Source organism: Protopterus annectens, chromosome 10.part0 (assembly GCF_019279795.1).
Source record: "Protopterus annectens isolate FY-2018-M chromosome 10.part0, PAN1.0, whole genome shotgun sequence".
NCBI lineage: Eukaryota > Metazoa > Chordata > Ceratodontiformes > Protopteridae > Protopterus > Protopterus annectens.
Window position 1 is genome coordinate 218,306,403 of NC_056744.1, and position 18,426 is coordinate 218,324,828.

General features: G+C 34.5%; 1 protein-coding gene across 1 annotated transcript in view; it reads right to left on the reverse strand.

The window, feature by feature from the left end:
* Nucleotides 1-304: 304 nt before the first annotated feature.
* The window catches only part of SSTR2 (somatostatin receptor 2), a 103,259-nt gene continuing 85,137 nt past the window's right edge, over nt 305-18,426 (reverse strand). Inside the window, exon 2 of the mRNA XM_044085144.1 lies at nt 305-2,821. Within this exon, the coding sequence (XP_043941079.1) occupies nt 1,624-2,742 (1,119 nt within the window). The 5' untranslated portion in view covers nt 2,743-2,821 and the 3' untranslated portion in view covers nt 305-1,623. The remainder of the gene's footprint in view (nt 2,822-18,426) is intronic.

Here is an 18,426-nt window from a genome sequence, read left to right on the forward strand (position 1 = left end):
AGTTCATATATGTAAATGATTACACACAATGTGCAACTCCTTTATCAGCCTGTTCCCAAACAATCTCATGGGATCTGAGTTACCTGTTTCTGTATACAGAAGCATATTGTGAATTTTACTTTTAGATGATTTTATATAAATATTTTACATCAATGCCCCTTTTGCAGCTAAAAAATGCTGAATTTCAACCATTGTGAAAATAGCTGCATACAAAATGGACAAATATTTTCTGTCATAATACTTCTAGCTCCTCTATGGTTATTTATGGACACCATTGAAATGTCATCTGCCACTGACAAAAGTATTATAGGTAATTTCACAGTTTTTATGGAGAAACCAGTCACAATAATGTTACAACATAACAAGGATAATACAATTTACAATGCTGGCAATTCACAAAGCATATCTGTGTACAAAGCTAAAATTCAGTTTCAAAATAACACAGTCAAGAGAAGCCTTTTTTTACAACAGGTACCATTAACATAAATTTACATCATTAAACAATAAACACCTATTACATATCTGCTGAAATAAAACTATCTAATACCTGTACCTTGGAGCTAATGTAAGCACATAGCAACTTGGCCAATAGGGCTAACTGTAAAACATCGTATACAACAGCTATACTGCTGTTCACAAGCAAACATTCTGTACAATTATCTTAAAGCCTACATTTTTACAATATGTTAACTAATGAGCTCTCCGTTGACAGTACAAAATTTAAAGATGTCATGAAACGGTATAGTAGGAAAACAAAAAAAAACAAATGTTTGAAATTATATTCTAGGGCACTCTTCAACATACATAACTATAGCTTGGCCACTTAATGTAAACTATAAAGCACAAAAACTGTGGCCGATTCTTCTGGAGACATGGAAATGGAACTACAAGATGAATTCATTTTTAAAGAAGGTTTGCCATATTACAATTTTTTACATGTACAAATATGCAAATATTAATACAGAACCTTGTCAGAGTAATGCACAATTGTTGGTATAAACAAATAGCATGTTTAAAAAGATGACATTTAACAGTATTCATCTCTGCCTTTGGTTACAACAAAAAAAAATCTGCTGTGTGTCTTAATGAATGTCGGTGTTACTGCATGATAAAACATTTAAAAGAGCCCTTTTTCCCCAAATAATGCATCATAATTGCTGGTTTCTAGTCGTTAATCAACAGGACACAGATGTCTGTGTGTTTTAGGTCCTGTGATCTTTGGAAGTGTGTACTTCAAATACATTTCAGAAGCAATGAGGTGCTTCAATACCAGATGTGAAAATTTTAAGATTTTGGTGAATGCCAGCATATGGTATGAATGTTACTATTTTAAAATAAAAAAATCAACATCTGAATATCAATGTCTTGTTTTCAAACAGGAATGATATAAAGCATGTTGGAACTTATTAAAATGTTTAAGTTTTCCATTCTGGAGTCTAGTAACAATAATTATGCAATGATCACTTGAAACAGACAATGAAATGTGTGTTGCATTGGCATTGACAAAAAACTGTAAACCACCGAATGTAAAAGTGAAAAGGAAACAGCGAGAGAGTTATATTTAACATCAACACTTCTGGGATGACAGCAATGCTGACTTCTGAAAGCAGTGGACTGTTCTTGTCATATACTAGTTTGGAGATCTCCATTTAGAAGTGTCCTCTGTGTCTCTGTAACATCATGCATTCTAGACTTATCTTGTCTGCTGTCACTGCGGTCCACATCATCAAGGCCACTAACTTTCACTAAACAGAGCACATTCTGAAAACTCTTTCTAAAGTTGTCTGACAAAAAGGCATAGAGGATAGGGTTGGCACAGCTGTTCGCATAGGTAAGGATCACTACAAAGTCATACATGCCCTTCAAAACAGGGGTGGGTGATATGCTAATAGAGACTGCAATGACATTAAAAAAATAGAATGGTAGCCAACAGATTATAAAAACTGTCACAACTATAGAAACCATCCTGGTGACCTTTTTCTCAGACTTCTTCCTCTTAGAAGAACCAACTCTAATTCCAGAAGATTTCACTTTTATTATGATGAGGAGATAACAAAGGCAGATAACAGTGAGTGGCACTAAAAAGCCCAGAGTGAATGTATAAATGACAAAAGCAGTATACCAGGCACCTGAATCACCTGGCCAGATTATTGTACAGCTGCTGCGGCCATGACGGATCTGGACTCCAGCATATATCATGATAGGCATGATGACCAAAAGTGAAATGACCCAGACTGCTCCATTAACTATCTTTGCTGTGCTTGGCTTCCTCCACTTGGCAGATTTGATTGGATGTACTACTGCCATGTATCTGTCTATGCTCATCACAGTCAAACAGAAGATGCTAGTGAACTGATTTATTCCATCAACTGTCATCACAATCCTGCATATAGCCTTTCCAAAGGGCCAGTGGACCAGTGCTACCTGTATGGCTAAGAAGGGCAAGCCAAGCATAAAGAGCTCATCTGCAATAGCCAAGTTCAGGATATAAATATTGGTAATTGTCTTCATCTTGGCATATCGAAGGATGACGTAAATCACCAAGGTGTTCCCAGTCAGTCCTATTATACAAACCACAAAATAAATGAAAGTGAGGATGGCATTGCTTATCATGTCAAAATCTGGTGCAGTTACATTCTGGGATGAATTTAAAGGCATATCAGTGGCAAGGTCCTCTGGTGGAAATGTTGAAAAGATCCAGGAGTCCGTTAAGTTGAATGATGTTGGAGGTTCCAGATCCATGGCTTGGAACTGCTTGCCTGGGACTAGAGCAAATTCTTCATTGTATACATTATGTGAACAGGATCTTCAGGACAAATGTCTAAAATTAAACCAAAATATTAGATGAAGAAGGCTTTTCTTTGACAAAAATCATTAGTCAGCTATTTTTATTACTATGCCAAGAAACACTCTGAAGTACTCATGCAGTGATATTTCTTAAAACACAGCTAGTATGACAGTACAATAATTGCAAAGGTCACTTATATAAATAGAACAAACACAGCAAAGAGCAAACATGGGCTTGTGCATCAACTCAGTGAAACTGATAAGACAAATCTACTAATAAACAGATTCAAAAGAAGGACAGCCATGATGAAGAGCATATTTGCAATCTGGAGCCAATACTTACCATACAATTTCTGTAACACTGCTTATCTAATGCCCACACAAATGTTTGAAACCTTTTAAAAATTATGTCTGTGGTACAGTCAGGTGACAACATAACCTAAGTTTGTACCAACTTCATATATTTCATCTAGAAATACTCCACTTTCAGCATCACTCATTCTCCCAAATAAAATATTTTATTTGGTTACAATAATAAAAAAAAAAAAAAAAAGATTTTGCACTGTTAACTTTGATCACATTTGTGACATCTGAAAGTTTTACATATCTTGTTCTTTGTATCCTGCTTTCATTTACTTTTTTATGTTGACTTGCACACATGCAAAGTCAACACATTGCTGCCTTGGAGCTCCTTAGTATACAAAATGACAAAATTTCAAATATATCATCTTACAACAAACAACTGTGACTGAATTTGACAGCTGTGGTAAACAAATGACAGCTGTGTTTAGTTAGCAGTGGCAACCTCAAATACATTTTTCATTATTAATAAGTATTGCACTAAATAGTTATGGAGTAGCAGCATAATACATTTCTAATGCATTTATTATTAATATTAACAAGAGAAAACTGATGAAATCTCATTTCTTAGAGACAAGGTGCACAGATTATGTGAAATTACACAATTTGGAGCCTAAAGCAAATATGCCATAAACTGATCTGATATTTCTGCTGACTGTATAAATGGAGTCACATTATTCATAATTTGTATAATGTTGCATCAGGGCTAGTCCCTCAATGATGTAAACACTGGCTCTAGACAATTTGGTCACATTGACTGATGTTACTGTGACACCCCAACCTCACATAAAAATGGAACAAAGGGAGTTGATGATGATGATGACAATGACTACAATTTGAAGTGTTGCTTTCTGCAGTCACTGTTAACTAGAGTATATGGTAGCTTGCTATTACCATAAAGTGAAAATAAATATGTCACTTTGACATGTTAAGCAAACTGATCCAAGTGAAATTGATAGATGTTTAACAGTGTCAGCTGTTGTTTTCAGCACACATTTAATAATGCTGTATATTTTTTACAATGATTATGTACAAAACAAGATGTGAGAGGACTAACGTTAGGTATTGGTTTTGGAATTTATTTTGAAGTTATTTTTCCTTGCAATGTCTTTTAGTATGCATTAAACCAAATACTGCTACTCTCAGTGTACATACCACAAAATGGTATGATGGGGTCTCAAAACATTTGGTACTCTGTCTGTGCTGCAAAGGGATACTTTCTTGTGGTGGATATAGTTAGAATGCTGTAGTGTACTATTAAAGGATACCCACAGAGCTGCACTAAGAAAATTATATTTCATCATTTGTTCTGCATTCATTACAGTATGTACAGAGCAGGGCTATTGTCAGTGTAATATCAAACCATACTCTTAGACCTGCAGCAGAAAAAATGTATTTATCTAGCTGCTCTGCATTCATCTTTGCAATCAAGAGGTATATTGTATAAAGCACTACTACGTTTAGAGTACACTGAGGAAATGGGCATTATGGAATATCAGTATGTGTGTTTATAAATGGGCTGCACAAAACATTCTCAGCGTAACACTAAAGCATACACTCAGAACTGCACTTGGAAATCTACAATTGTTCATGCATTCTGTACTCATCCGTACCTTGCAGAACTGTCTACTGTGTCAAGCAGTGGTATTGTTAGTGTATATTGGGCAAATGGTATCACAAAATAGTAGTATATTTACTCCATTAGTACTACACAAAGCAGTAACCTATATTATTTACCTTCATGCTATGCCGACTTAATATATGTGAATGGTTTAATCCTGAAATGGAATAAAGCAAACTAGTAAAATTAAGAACATTCACTATGCTGTTTCTTAGATAACTGTAAGAAGTAGCAATAGCAAAAACACAATACAAATGGTGAACAGATTAAGAAGTGTATTGCACCATTATGCAGTTACTAGCACAATGCTGATGTCTTAAAGACACCACACATTGCAACCTAAACTATTCATCCAGTCATCCTTATACATGAAAAAAGCACTACAAGAGATGCATAGTAGTAAAAAACTCCAACACAAATACGAGGGGCCAGATTCCAAAAGAGCTGCTCACAGTGTAAGTCTGCTCCGATTCCAAAAGGCTTACTTTCAATCTAAGTGACTTATTTTGGTGTAAGATCTAGCTATAAATAGGCTTACACCACGGACCAGATTCCAAAAGACATGATGTCAGTCTGCTCTCAGTGTAAGTGGTCACCGAGAACAAGTCTTTTGGAATCAGGCCCAATGTCTTACTACTGCAACTACCTTATACCTTTTTTTAATATTTTGTTTTTACTTTATTATGCATTAAGGTTTGTCTTTACACAACCCCATTTGCATAACAAAAAAATTCCTAAAAATAGCAGTGCATAGTTGTGTGTGTGTGTGTGTGTGTGTGTGTGTGTGTGTGTATATATATATATATATATATATATATATATATATATATATATATATATATACATATAAATATATATATATATATATATATATATATATAGAGAGAGAGAGAGAGAGATTTTATGTCACTTGATTGAAAGTCCATAAATATGAATTGTAAAGTCGATAAATATGAATTCTAGAACAAAAGCGTTGCGAGGAAAAAACAACTCATAACAAAACAAAACTGTGCTATCTTCTCTCACAACAGATGAAGAAACACAGTGTTTGACGACCACTAAGACGTTTAATGAAACAAAAAGACATATAACTGCTTAATACAAAATGACCATATGAGTTTAGCGCTTTCACCTATTAGACATAGGCTTCCTCAAAACTCATTTAACTGATTAGTACGCCAGTTTAAATAAACTTTTTGGCGCGAATCTTCTCTGACAAAACTTGAATATTTAAAGTGCCAAATGCAAATTGATATATGTAATTATATATAATAATAAAAACTCATCAATTAATCTCAGCTAATCCTCCTTATGAACACACATTATGTACATTCTTAACAGAATGAGTTTTAAATAAACAATGTATAAAATCAATACTTCTTATACTGTACATACCCTTAAAAATTGGACATTAACAGAAAAACTTATTACTGAACTGTGTAAATGTACTGATAAATTTGAATATATCAAATACATTGTATATAATTAATAAATAATGTAATTAATAAAATTAGGTGTTAAAACTAAGTGTGTAAAATACTGATATTTTGTATGGAAATAATGTGCAAAATTGCATGACAGAATCAACTCTAATGAAACCTTACATACTGTTATGAAATTTCTAAACTATTGCCTTAACACTACTTGTTTGTTTCAATATCATATATTAAATAAAATATTATAAACCATGTGTAAATATATTTAATAAACTATATAATAAATATATTAATAAATAACATAATAATCAATATGTATAAAAAACACACTAAGTGTTGATGTAATATATTAAAAAACTAATAATGAGTTATTAAGACTTAATGTATCACTTTATCTAATCAACAATGGTTTAATGGCTATAGAATCATTTAATCCTGGTAATGTGGCAGCATCTGTGTATAGCTGCCACCAAATCTCTTTATAATTTAGTTCATCCTTAATGTTACCCCCCTTAAAATCAGATTTAATATGTTCAATAATAGCAAATTTAAATTTGTGTTGGTCACCATTGCTTTCCACATGTCTATACAAAGCATTGTTGCGATCTTTCTTTCTAATGCAGTATGAATGATCGTATATTCTTTTTTTGAAAGCCCTCTCAGTTTTCCCAACATAATATGCAGGACATACATCACATTTAGCAATATAAACTACATTCATTGTATTGCAGTTCCCCTTCACTAATCTGATTGCTGTCTTGTTGCTGTTGCCTAAAACTATATCTGTATGACACATAATAAATCTACATTGGTTACAATTGCCACATTTTCTGGTGGAAATAAATGTTTCACTGTTTCCACCCCTAGAATTGGATGTAATTCCAGTTTCTAAAATTCTTTTCAAATTGTGTGACATTTTGTATACTATAAGCGGTTTTTCACCTAATGTATGTGATAAATCAGGATTTGCTAAAAAAATCCCCCAATGTTTGAATAAAATTTCCTTCACTATATTAACATATGGGGTATATGGCAAAATACAAGCCATTTTATATTTGCTTGTAGGATTTGATTCTATCTCATGCTCTGTCGCATGGCTAACACCTAAAATTGGATAGTATTTAGTTTCCCTCTGAGAAATCACAAACTGTTGAACATCTTGTAACATTATTTTATTATATTTCCTTTCTATGAACATTTTAGTTATGTGTTCAACCTCAAAAATCATATCTTCGTATCTAGATGTCATTCTGGCCGCTCTAATGAGTTGCCCCTTAAATATATTGCGCAACATCTTCCTAGGGTGATTGCTATCATATTGCAAGTAGTCATTCGAGAAAGTGTTCTTTCTATAGATGTTAGATTTGAAGCCTTTCTCATCATTCGATACAATAGTGTCCAAATAAGGTAAACCTTCCTTACTGATATCATAAGTAAATTTCAGGAAATCACTACTATTGTTAATAAAAGTCATGAAACTATTTAGTTCATCCATATTCCCTTTCCATAAGATGTAAATGTCATCCAAGAATCTGGTGTAATGGGAGATATGCGGAATAAATTCGCTCTTAAAAAGTGTTTCTTCCTCCCAATACAACATAACTAGATTGGCGTAAATTGGGGCACTGGCCGATCCCATTGCCACCCCCTTACATTGCTTAAAATATTCTCCTTCAAACGAAATGAAATTGTTCTCCAAAACTAAGGACATACAGTCCATAATGAGACATATTCTGTCCCAATCAAAGTTTGTGTGTTTTCTAATGCTTTCACAGAACATATGTAGACCTTGTACACTAGGTATACAGGAGAATAAATCAATGACATCAATAGTCACATAATAAAGATTGCTGGTGTCAATGAGAGTGGGAAATTTTCTTAAAAAATCCCAGGAATCTTTTAATAAATGTGGAATACTCTTGTATATATCCTTTAGCCAGACGTCAACCAATTTCCCTAATGGAAAGGTTTTTGCCTTGGTACCTGACACAATAGGCCTGAATGGTGGGTTGGCTGTGTCTTTGTGTATTTTGGGGATACCCACCAAGGTCGCCATTTTTGGATGTAACACTTTTAAATAATTGTATAAATCGTTGTTAATACGATTGTCAATCCAAAATTCCTCCAAATATGAACTGATCCTCTGATAGGCAATATTGATTTCATTCAAAGATACCATTGTATAATTGCCAGTATCTGTGAGGATGGCATGTATTTTAGACAAGTATTCCATTTGATCATAAATAACAATCCCCCCTCCCTTGTCAGGCTTCATAATGCGTATATTGTTGTTTTTTCTCAAATTGTACAACTCTACTCTCTCATCCACTGACAAATTGTCCCTGTATTTTGTGTTCTTCACCGTGTCAGCCAATTTATAAAGATCTCTATGGACTTGTTTTTCAAAAAGCTCAACCATAGGATTCATATAAGGAACGAAAGTACTTTTGGGTTTTAACAAATTTACTTCCCCTTCTGTTGTTTGTTTGTTTTTAGTGTTGTTCTGAAACATGAGAGATAAATTGAGTTTTCGTGTAAAAAGTTTGGTTTCTATTAAATGGTCTACCAAACCATATTTGGGGGTGGGGATGAATTTCATACCTCTAGATAGTAACTTGTAGTGGACCTCGTCAATTTTGAAATTGGTGAAATTATAAATGTTAAACTCACCAAAATCATTAGTCCCATATTCCTTCTTATCATCTTTCCTTTGATTGTTGTTAAATGATGTCAATTCCATTTGTTCCCCCTGTATTTTGCTCGTTGTGGTTTCTGACCACTGTTGTAATTCCCCCCCCCCTGAATCCTGCTTTTTTCCAGTACTGGGGGTTCCAATTCCTCTGAAAATTTTGTGTATGCCAATCCTGATTGTCATACTGTTCAGAATTCACTTCATCTATTTGTTCAACTACATTGTTCCCAACCTCTTGTCTTTGAAACTGGTGATCATGCTCAAAAGGCCTATTGGTCCTGTTACCCCTATCTATGTTCCATCTATATACTCTATTGTCTTTATATTGTACAATGTCTCTATTTATTTTCTTACATTTTCTTTCATGAACCAATTTAGATTTCTTTTCCACAATAGTAAACTGTTTATGGTATAAATTGTTCCATTCATCAAATAGTAAATCACCTTCAATCTCATCATTTAATTTCTCAACCTCATTAATAAGTTATAATAATAATTCGTCATTATATTTGATTAACATCTTCATAAACCTAAAACCACATTCGTCAAAAAAATCATTAAAATCTTTCATTACAGTTTCATTAATGTCTATACCTAATGGCACTTTAAAAAAACGTAGTCCCATAGGGACTACCTTTAAAACTAAACATTTATGCAAATATGCATTTTCAATTTTTATGTTGTCCAATTTGCACATTATATTGCCCATCTTGTAAATTTTGTCCTTTAAAGCTAAATTATTAATACATTTACTGTTAGGGAACCTTTCCTTCCCCTTATTAAAATCATCAAAATTACAGTCACTACTTATAAAATTGTTCAAATTGTAATTATTACTAATGTCCACCTTTGTCTTGTGGTACGTGCTAGAATTAAGTTCAGTACCTTTGTTAGCCTTTGAAACACCCACTGTGTTAGCGTAGGTCTTAACAGGCTTAACACGCTTGTGTTTTGTCCCAGTTCGCAACATGATGTCATCATCCTCTTCAAAGTCATATATGGAGAAATCAAAAGTAAAACCCGTAGAATCCATTCTGTTGCTTTCCATAACCGGTTTGGCACATTGACCGGCTGGTAAATCGATGTCGGCACTTCCCACTGAAATATTTTTATGCTTGGTAGAAAATAATCCTTCAGAAAGGCTTTCCGGGGTTGAATTGAGCCCGCTAGTTGAACCATTGTTGGAATTACATTTATCAGCCGCTCCACATTCACCAGACTGAACCTCGAGAGTAGAACGGACACCTTTGTTGCTGTTGGGCATAGGTATGTTGTGCCCGCTAGTGCCCTTACTCTTTTTATAGACAGTACTCACATCGCGAACACAACCAGAACCAAGACTCTTGAGATCATGCTCCACTTTAGACATAAAGGAGGTTAGCGTGTAAGCTAATTGTTTCAGTTCACCTCTAAGCTCCGCCAACTCCCCGGCACAAGTACCATCGTTGGATCCGCTAGGTGTATCGTCCTTGACTGTAGTCGGCAGCACTGTTTTCCCCTCCATGACAACTGCAGAACAAAAGCGTTGCGAGGAAAAAACAACTCGTAACAAAACAAAACTGTGCTATCTTCTCTCACAACAGATGAGGAAACACAGTGTTTGACGACCACTAAGACGTTTAATGAAACAAAAAGACATATAACTGCTTAATACAAAATGACCATATGAGTTTAGCGCTTTCACCTATTAGACATAGGCTTCCTCAGAACTCATTTAACTGATTAGTAACACATAACTAAAATGTTCATAGAAAGGGAATATAATAAAATAATGTTACAAGATGTTCAACAGTTTGTAATTTCTCAGAGGGAAACTAAATACTATCCAATTTTAGGTGTTAGCCATGCGACAGAGCATGAGATAGAATCAAATCCTACAAGCAAATATAAAATGGCTTGTATTTTGCCATATACCCCATATGTTAATATAGTGAAGGAAATTTTATTCAAACATTGGGGGATTTTTTTAGCAAATCCTGATTTATCACATACATTAGGTGAAAAACCGCTTATAGTATACAAAATGTCACACAATTTGAAAAGAATTTTAGAAACTGGAATTACATCCAATTCTAGGGGTGGAAACAGTGAAGCATTTATTTCCACCAGAAAATGTGGCAATTGTAACCAATGTAGATTTATTATGTGTCATACAGATATAGTTTTAGGCAACAGCAACAAGACAGCAATCAGATTAGTGAAGGGGAACTGCAATACAATGAATGTAGTTTATATTGCTAAATGTGATGTATGTCCTGCATATTATGTTGGGAAAACTGAGAGGGCTTTCAAAAAAAGAATATACGATCATTCATACTGCATTAGAAAGAAAGATCGCAACAATGCTTTGTATAGACATGTGGAAAGCAATGGTGACCAACACAAATTTAAATTTGCTATTATTGAACATATTAAATCTGATTTTAAGGGGGTAACATTAAGGATGAACTAAATTATAAAGAGATTTGGTGGCAGCTATACACAGATGCTGCCACATTACCAGGATTAAATGATTCTATAGCCATTAAACCATTGTTGATTAGATAAAGTGATACATTAAGTCTTAATACCTCATTATTAGTTTTTTAATATATTACATCAACACTTAGTGTGTTTTTTATACATATTGATTATTATGTTATTTATTAATATATTTATTATATAGTTTATTAAATATATTTACACATGGTTTATAATATTTTATTTAATATATGATATTGAAACAAACAAGTAGTGTTAAGGCAATAGTTTAGAAATTTCATAACAGTATGTAAGGTTTCATTAGAGTTGATTCTGTCATGCAATTTTGCACATTATTTCCATACAAAATATCAGTATTTTACACACTTAGTTTTAACACCTAATTTTATTAATTACATTATTTATTAATTATATACAATGTATTTGATATATTCAAATTTATCAGTACATTTACACAGTTCAGTAATAAGTTTTTCTGTTAATGTCCAATTTTTAAGGGTATGTACAGTATAAGAAGTATTGATTTTGTACATTGTTTATTTAAACAAACCAGTTTGTAAACACTCTTGGTGCAGTACAGAGTCCAAAGGTAAATGCGTAGAATTTAAAATTTGATCCAGATACACAAAATGTTAGGGATCTTCTTTATTTTATGCTATTGATATGTGATGGTAAACATCCTTGAGGTTTAAGTTTTCCATAACACAGTGGTCTGGGAGCAGTTCTAACACTGACTGACAGGTCGACATCTTGACTTGTGTTACCCTTACATAGAGATTGAGAAAGGAGAGCAGCCAGAACTGACTCACTGAAGCAAACTCTTGGTCAGGGTAATAACATTGTTTTATCAACAGAAACCATCCCCTTATTTTTATTTATTTTATTTATTTAACATTTCTTGACCAGGAAAATCCGACTAGGACAGAGCCTATTTTCAGTGGAGGCCCGGGGAGGAATGTTCCAGATGCATGTCTTTATATCCAATGGAATTAATTTTGTGTTTCTTTTTTCTAGGTACATCCTCAAGGGGTGAATGGTTAGGGGACGGCATACCATCCCGAATAAAAGGTCTCTCTCTGTGGGCACCTCAAGACAATCCTCCTAAAGTGCCTCTCATACCCAAAATGCTTGGTTCTTCCATGCCTAAGCTGGGCACTGGAGCAGCTACAGAGGAAGTATCTCACTCCTGGTCCATAGTGGTTGGCAAGGGTACTCCAGTGTGATTCGAGGAAGCAAGTAAATGGTCTGAAGAACTGGCAGTGGCCACTGCAGAGTTACCCACTGCCAGCTGAGGCATAGGAAGAGCCTGCACTGAGGCAAGGGCTCTTGCTTTAATTTATTTTTCTACGCATATTTGGAGAAGGACTGGTAGGACCAGTATAAGTATCCATGCTGTACCCAGGGAAGGAGTCTGATTGCTAGTAAGGTATATGTGAAGGAGTGAGTCAGAAGGTAAGTTGTCACTAGTAAGCACAAACAGCACATAATCCATCCAAAAATTTAAAACAATTCTCCAAAATAAAGTTACACAGGCAGCATATGAAATTCCCCTGTCAAAACAGAGACAGAGACAGATTTACATAAGTTTTCTGCATTATAAAAATTGAGTAAAAAAAGTTAACAAGTAGTAAAAGCATGCATTCACAAAAAAAGGTCCTGCTAGAAATATACCTTCTGACTTTCAAAAAATACTCCAGTAATAATAAACAAACACAAAATAAGTGTTAGGGTAGTAAATGTTAGTCTACTTTTTGAAAATAATCCCTAGAGACACCAAAACTTTAATAGAGGAATGTCTACTGACATGCCTTCAAAGCCAGTATTCTTAAAGTGACATACCACAGATTTCACCAAAAATACCTACAGCACTAAAATATATAAAAATATTATTTATGAGTGTGGAAGGGATCCTTAAAATGGGTCTTATGTGTCTGACAGGAAGCTTTGGCTGACTGATACTTCAGAGAAGCCAGATGCATCTGCATGAGATAGCAAGAAAGTACTGAATACTTTTAGCCACTCTGCCTGCCTTTATACTTCCCTCCAAAAGGGTCTTATAGGCAGACAGCGTGGCTGTTTGGGAGGAGACGAAAGCTTTGGGAAGATGGCCAGGTGCTGTATCATTAACAGGATACAACCCTTGGCTACTGCAGCAGTGAGAATGATGAATATCGATATGTCCATTATGGATTTTTACCTCTCTTGATAGGTTAACAGATTTTCACTTAGATATTAACATGCCTCATCTTTAGCCCTAACAAGCACTTTTTTAACACATTTATTGAATTATCACTTAAGATACAGGCAAATATACATTTATATAAAAGAAAACAAACCATGTTAATGTGCTCACATTCACATACATCCTTTTACATAATCATCATCAATCCAATATTACATAAATTGCTCAGTTCTTGATTTCTCCTTAAACCTCACTTCCCCAAAACATTATTCCTACAATTTCCATTTTTTTTCTATGTAATTAACTCCTACCCTTTTCTAAAGATCCCACTTCCAGTTCTTTTATCACTGTTACAACATTCACTTCTTCAAATACAGTTGGTTTAGACTTTGATTTCCGTTTTCCAGTAATTGCTTTTTTTGGCAGCCACCAGAATTAAACTTAACAAGGCCTTACTATGTCTAGACAATCCAGATCCTGTATTCCAGCTCAAAAAAATCACTTCCTTAATTAAACTCATTTGCTCATCTAATATCTCTGACAGGCTACTTTGTAGAGAATTTTTAAAATCTGCTAACTCATTACATTCTCAAAACATATGCTCCCAGTTACTTCTTTCCTCCCCTTCATGCCTCCAGCATTTGTCACCTACCTGAGGAAAATTCTTTGAAAACTGCTTGGGGTATAAAAATACCTATGCAAAGACTTCCGAGTAAAAATCCTAATTCTTCTAGACTTTGTTGCAGACTCTACCCTGGAGTCCAAATGTCTTCTTGGCCTCTTCCCACTCCATTATCATTCAGTCTCTACTTATTTGCTCACAATACATTGGTTGCAATGACAGTTTATACCAGCAAACTCCAGGGACAACTTGTCTATTCTCTGTACCCATAATTGCAGTCATCCCTATAAGCAGAATACCCTTATAAATTCTCAATTCCTGTGTTGGCCTAGTTCTTAGAATACTTTCTGCTACTTTATAAGTATATATTTTTTTTAATTTCTCCAAGTCCTTTGGGTTTCTAATACCAAGATGGGAATGGACCCCATTCCTAAGTCAAAGTACGACTAAAGTTCATGAAATTTGTATTGTTTCAATCTTTGATGTCAGCCAGAAATGCTCTTCGCAGCAACTGCAATGTGCCCAGTAATGACTCCTGGGGTTAATGTACTGGCAACACATCTAAATACAACTGTAGATTCATTTTTATAAGACCCATTGCTCCTACTACTATTGGAACTGTCTGGGTATCTTTCTTCCACATTGCTTTCATTTCTGCTTGCAAATCCTGATATTTTATGACTTTGTGTCTCTCTGTATGTAAGACACTATAGTCACTGGGTGTGGTGATTTCAATGATCAATGCTTTTGTTTTCTTTTCATGGACCACTATATCCAATTTTCTAGCATCTATATTTTAAACTGTTGGTACTGGGTGATCCCATGTGTAGACTTCATCATTTTCTATGATGTTTTGTGGCTTATTTTTCCAGTGTTTGTCAGACACTTCAATACCATAATGTTTGCACAATCCCCAGTGCAACAGTCATGCCACATTATTATGCCTTTCAATATACAGTCCTTTTGTCATTAGTATGTCACAACCAGCAACAATTTGTGCAACTGTTTCCAATTCTGCTTTACAAAACCTACATTTGTCTGTTTTCCCCACATGTTCAATGGACATTGTAAACCAACGCGTACGCAGCCCACTATCTTGGGCCACCAATATTAACCTTTCATCTCTTGGTTTGAATTAGCTTTTCCTTAACCATTCCTGAATTCATTCCTGATCAACATGAGGATCTTCCAGAAGTTTTCTATACTTGCAACTATATGCATTTTCCATATTTCTTGCCTAATCTGGCCCTTCGCCTTATATTCTTTCTTTTGTTTTTTGGCACATTCAATTACGGCCTGATTTTTATCTACTTCTGGTTTGATTTCCATTCCTGCTTGATGATGATATGCTTCTGCTAATCTAAGCAGAGAAGTCATCTTAGATTTATTCCCATCATGTTTCAAAACTTTCACGTTTGGGTCTTGTGAGGGCAGCAGATATGTGTGCAGTCCCATGATTGCAGATCTATACATGTAATCAGTTTCAAGGAGGCCCATCACTCCTTCGGAATAGGGAATATATAATCTTGGTATGCACTGATTGTAAATCATTTGGTGAGCATAAAGCATCCTTCTTGTTTTCTGATATAATCTATCCAACACGTTTTGGGGCCAGTCAATCACTCCAAAACAGTAAGTTAGGACAGGAAGAGCAAATTGGTTTATAGCTTAAATTTTGTTCCTAGATGTCAACGCTGTTTTCAGAATTAAAGTCTTAAAGTATTCCTTACTAAGTTTTATTTGCATTTGTTCATGTTTTATTGTTTATCCTTCATCAATTCTCAAATATTTAAAAACTCCCTCTTGCTCAAGTTCTTTTATATCATATTCTTGTCCCAAACTAATGTTTTCTTGGTGCTGCAGTTTTCCTGCTTTAAAGGTTCCTTTTGCACATTTATCAAGACCAAATTACATTTGTATATCATCTGAAAAAGTTTTGACAACTTGCAGTTGTGCTTTCAGTTCCTCATCTGATGAGCTATACAGTGCTAAACCATAGACAAGGAGAAGATGAAAAGTCATTACATTTTGTTGTTCTCTAGGAGCCAAATTATAGCCATGGCCTAAGTTGTTCATTAGACAGCTTAATGGGCTAAAGAAAGACAGAATAGCAGAAGTGACAGAGTCATCCTGGAATATCACCCTTTGAATTTTTATCCGTGGGATAATAATTTGTCCTTTATCATGGCTTAATTGCAAAGTGGTCTGCCACTGTTTCATGGCCACTGTAATGTAGTCAATCAGTGTAGGGTGTATCTTACACATTTTTAAGCAATCTTTTATCCATGAATGTGTGATACTATCAAATACTTTTTTGTAGTCAATCCATGCCATACTTAGATTCTTCCCCTTTTTACAGTTCTCCACCCCATAAATGTGGGATACTATCAAATGCTTTTTTGTAGTCAGTCCATGCCATACTTAGATTCTTCCCCTTTTTACAGTTCTCCACTATGATTTTATTTAACAATAACCGATCATTTATTCCATACAACTTTCTTTTATTGCCCTTTTGTTCTATTTTCTTCTAAATGACTATAAACTCTGTCAGCATCAATTCCAGTGTATAGTTTATATGTCGTATGAAGGCAAGCTATTGGTCTATAATTTTTAGGGTAGCTTGCAGGTTCACTCTTAAGTAGAAGTGTTGTTTTTCCTGTTGTTAGCCAGGTTGGTGTCTGTTCGGGGTGCGCATATAAATAGTTCTTACTCATGTCTAAATGTTAATGAAAAGATGTTAATACTTTTAACCAGAATTTCCAATTAGAGGCTTTTCTTAACTTTGTTTCAATCTCTCTGGCTGTTACTTCATCCCATTTCATATCCTGTACCTTTACACTTCTTATTCTTTCTTTTACTTCTTCTATCCATTTAGCATCTTTGTTATGTTTCACAGGATCTTCTTAAATACTTCTTCAAAATAGATCTATTTCTTCTTTTTTTTGGTGGTATTTCAGTTCCTTTCACCTTGTTTCCTAGTTCTCTATAAAACTTATTTTTGGGTCATGAATAAATTGCTTATTTTGTACTTTTACTCTACATTTATCTGCGTATCTTCTAAGTTTTTCTGCCTGTGCCGAGATTTTTTTATTTGTTATTTGCAATAGTGCATGATAGATCCTGATCTGTTCTAATACTGCACAATGCTTTTATCACATCTATCTTTCTAAGTATTTTTGTTCATCTGTTCCTCTTCTATACTCTTCTAACAGTGACACTTCTTGTCTTAACTGCTTTATAGTTTTCTCTATTCAATATTTCCATGATGGTATTTGAATTCTCCCCTTCCTTTCCTCACTAACCTGTGTTCTTGTGGTAGATTGTTATCAGTTATTAATTTAGCTGCACAGTAATATATCCTGTTTACTTCTGTTATATCACATGGATCTCTAAGGACAGTCCTAATTACTGTGTTCATTTGTTTTATCAAACTTCTGACTTTTTGGGTTTTACTGACCTTTTGCAGTCTATTTCTTTAATTGATCTTAATATGTCTAACTATCTCTAATAAACCAAGCAACTCTTCTCTTAGCTCATTTTCTTCTAAACTGAGGGCACATTTTTTGTTTTCCACTTCCTGCTCTATAGCATCTTCCTATGGTGCATTCTCTTCAATTTATCCTGTGCCATCCGTTGTTCTGTCATATGGGAACTCACTGGCCTATCACTCCTCAACATTTTCACAGTTTCTTATTCCTTCCCTTGCTGTCCAGCTTCAAGTGAACATTTATACAGGTTTCCTGTGGAAGGCTCCATAATATCTTCATATGGCACCTGACCAATTAGTTCCACTGGTTTCCCCTTAATTTGGATATCTATTACTCTATCCTGTTGTGGTGCTTTCTGAATTAGATTTTCTACACTGAATCCTTCACTTCACAGGTACTCCATAACCTCAGTTTCTATTTCTTTAACTTCTCCATTACTAATCTCCTTTTCAAAATTTCCTCTTTGTCTTCTTATTTTTTGTATTGTAAAGTTTTGTAAAGTTTTCCATGTCTGGATTCCTTTGCCTGTATTTCTCTTCAAATATCTTTGGGGCTGCTCTTTTTGTATTGATTAGTTTTGCTTTCTCCTTTGCATAGATATTTCACCATATTAAATCTCTTTTTCTTTCCCATGTCCACATTTCTTTTTCAGATGTCTTCTATTCTTCCTGTTTCTCCTTTGCGGACTCCAGCATGCTGTGATGTAACCTGCATTAGACCTTCTACACCAAATCCTTTACTTTGCAGGCATTCCATA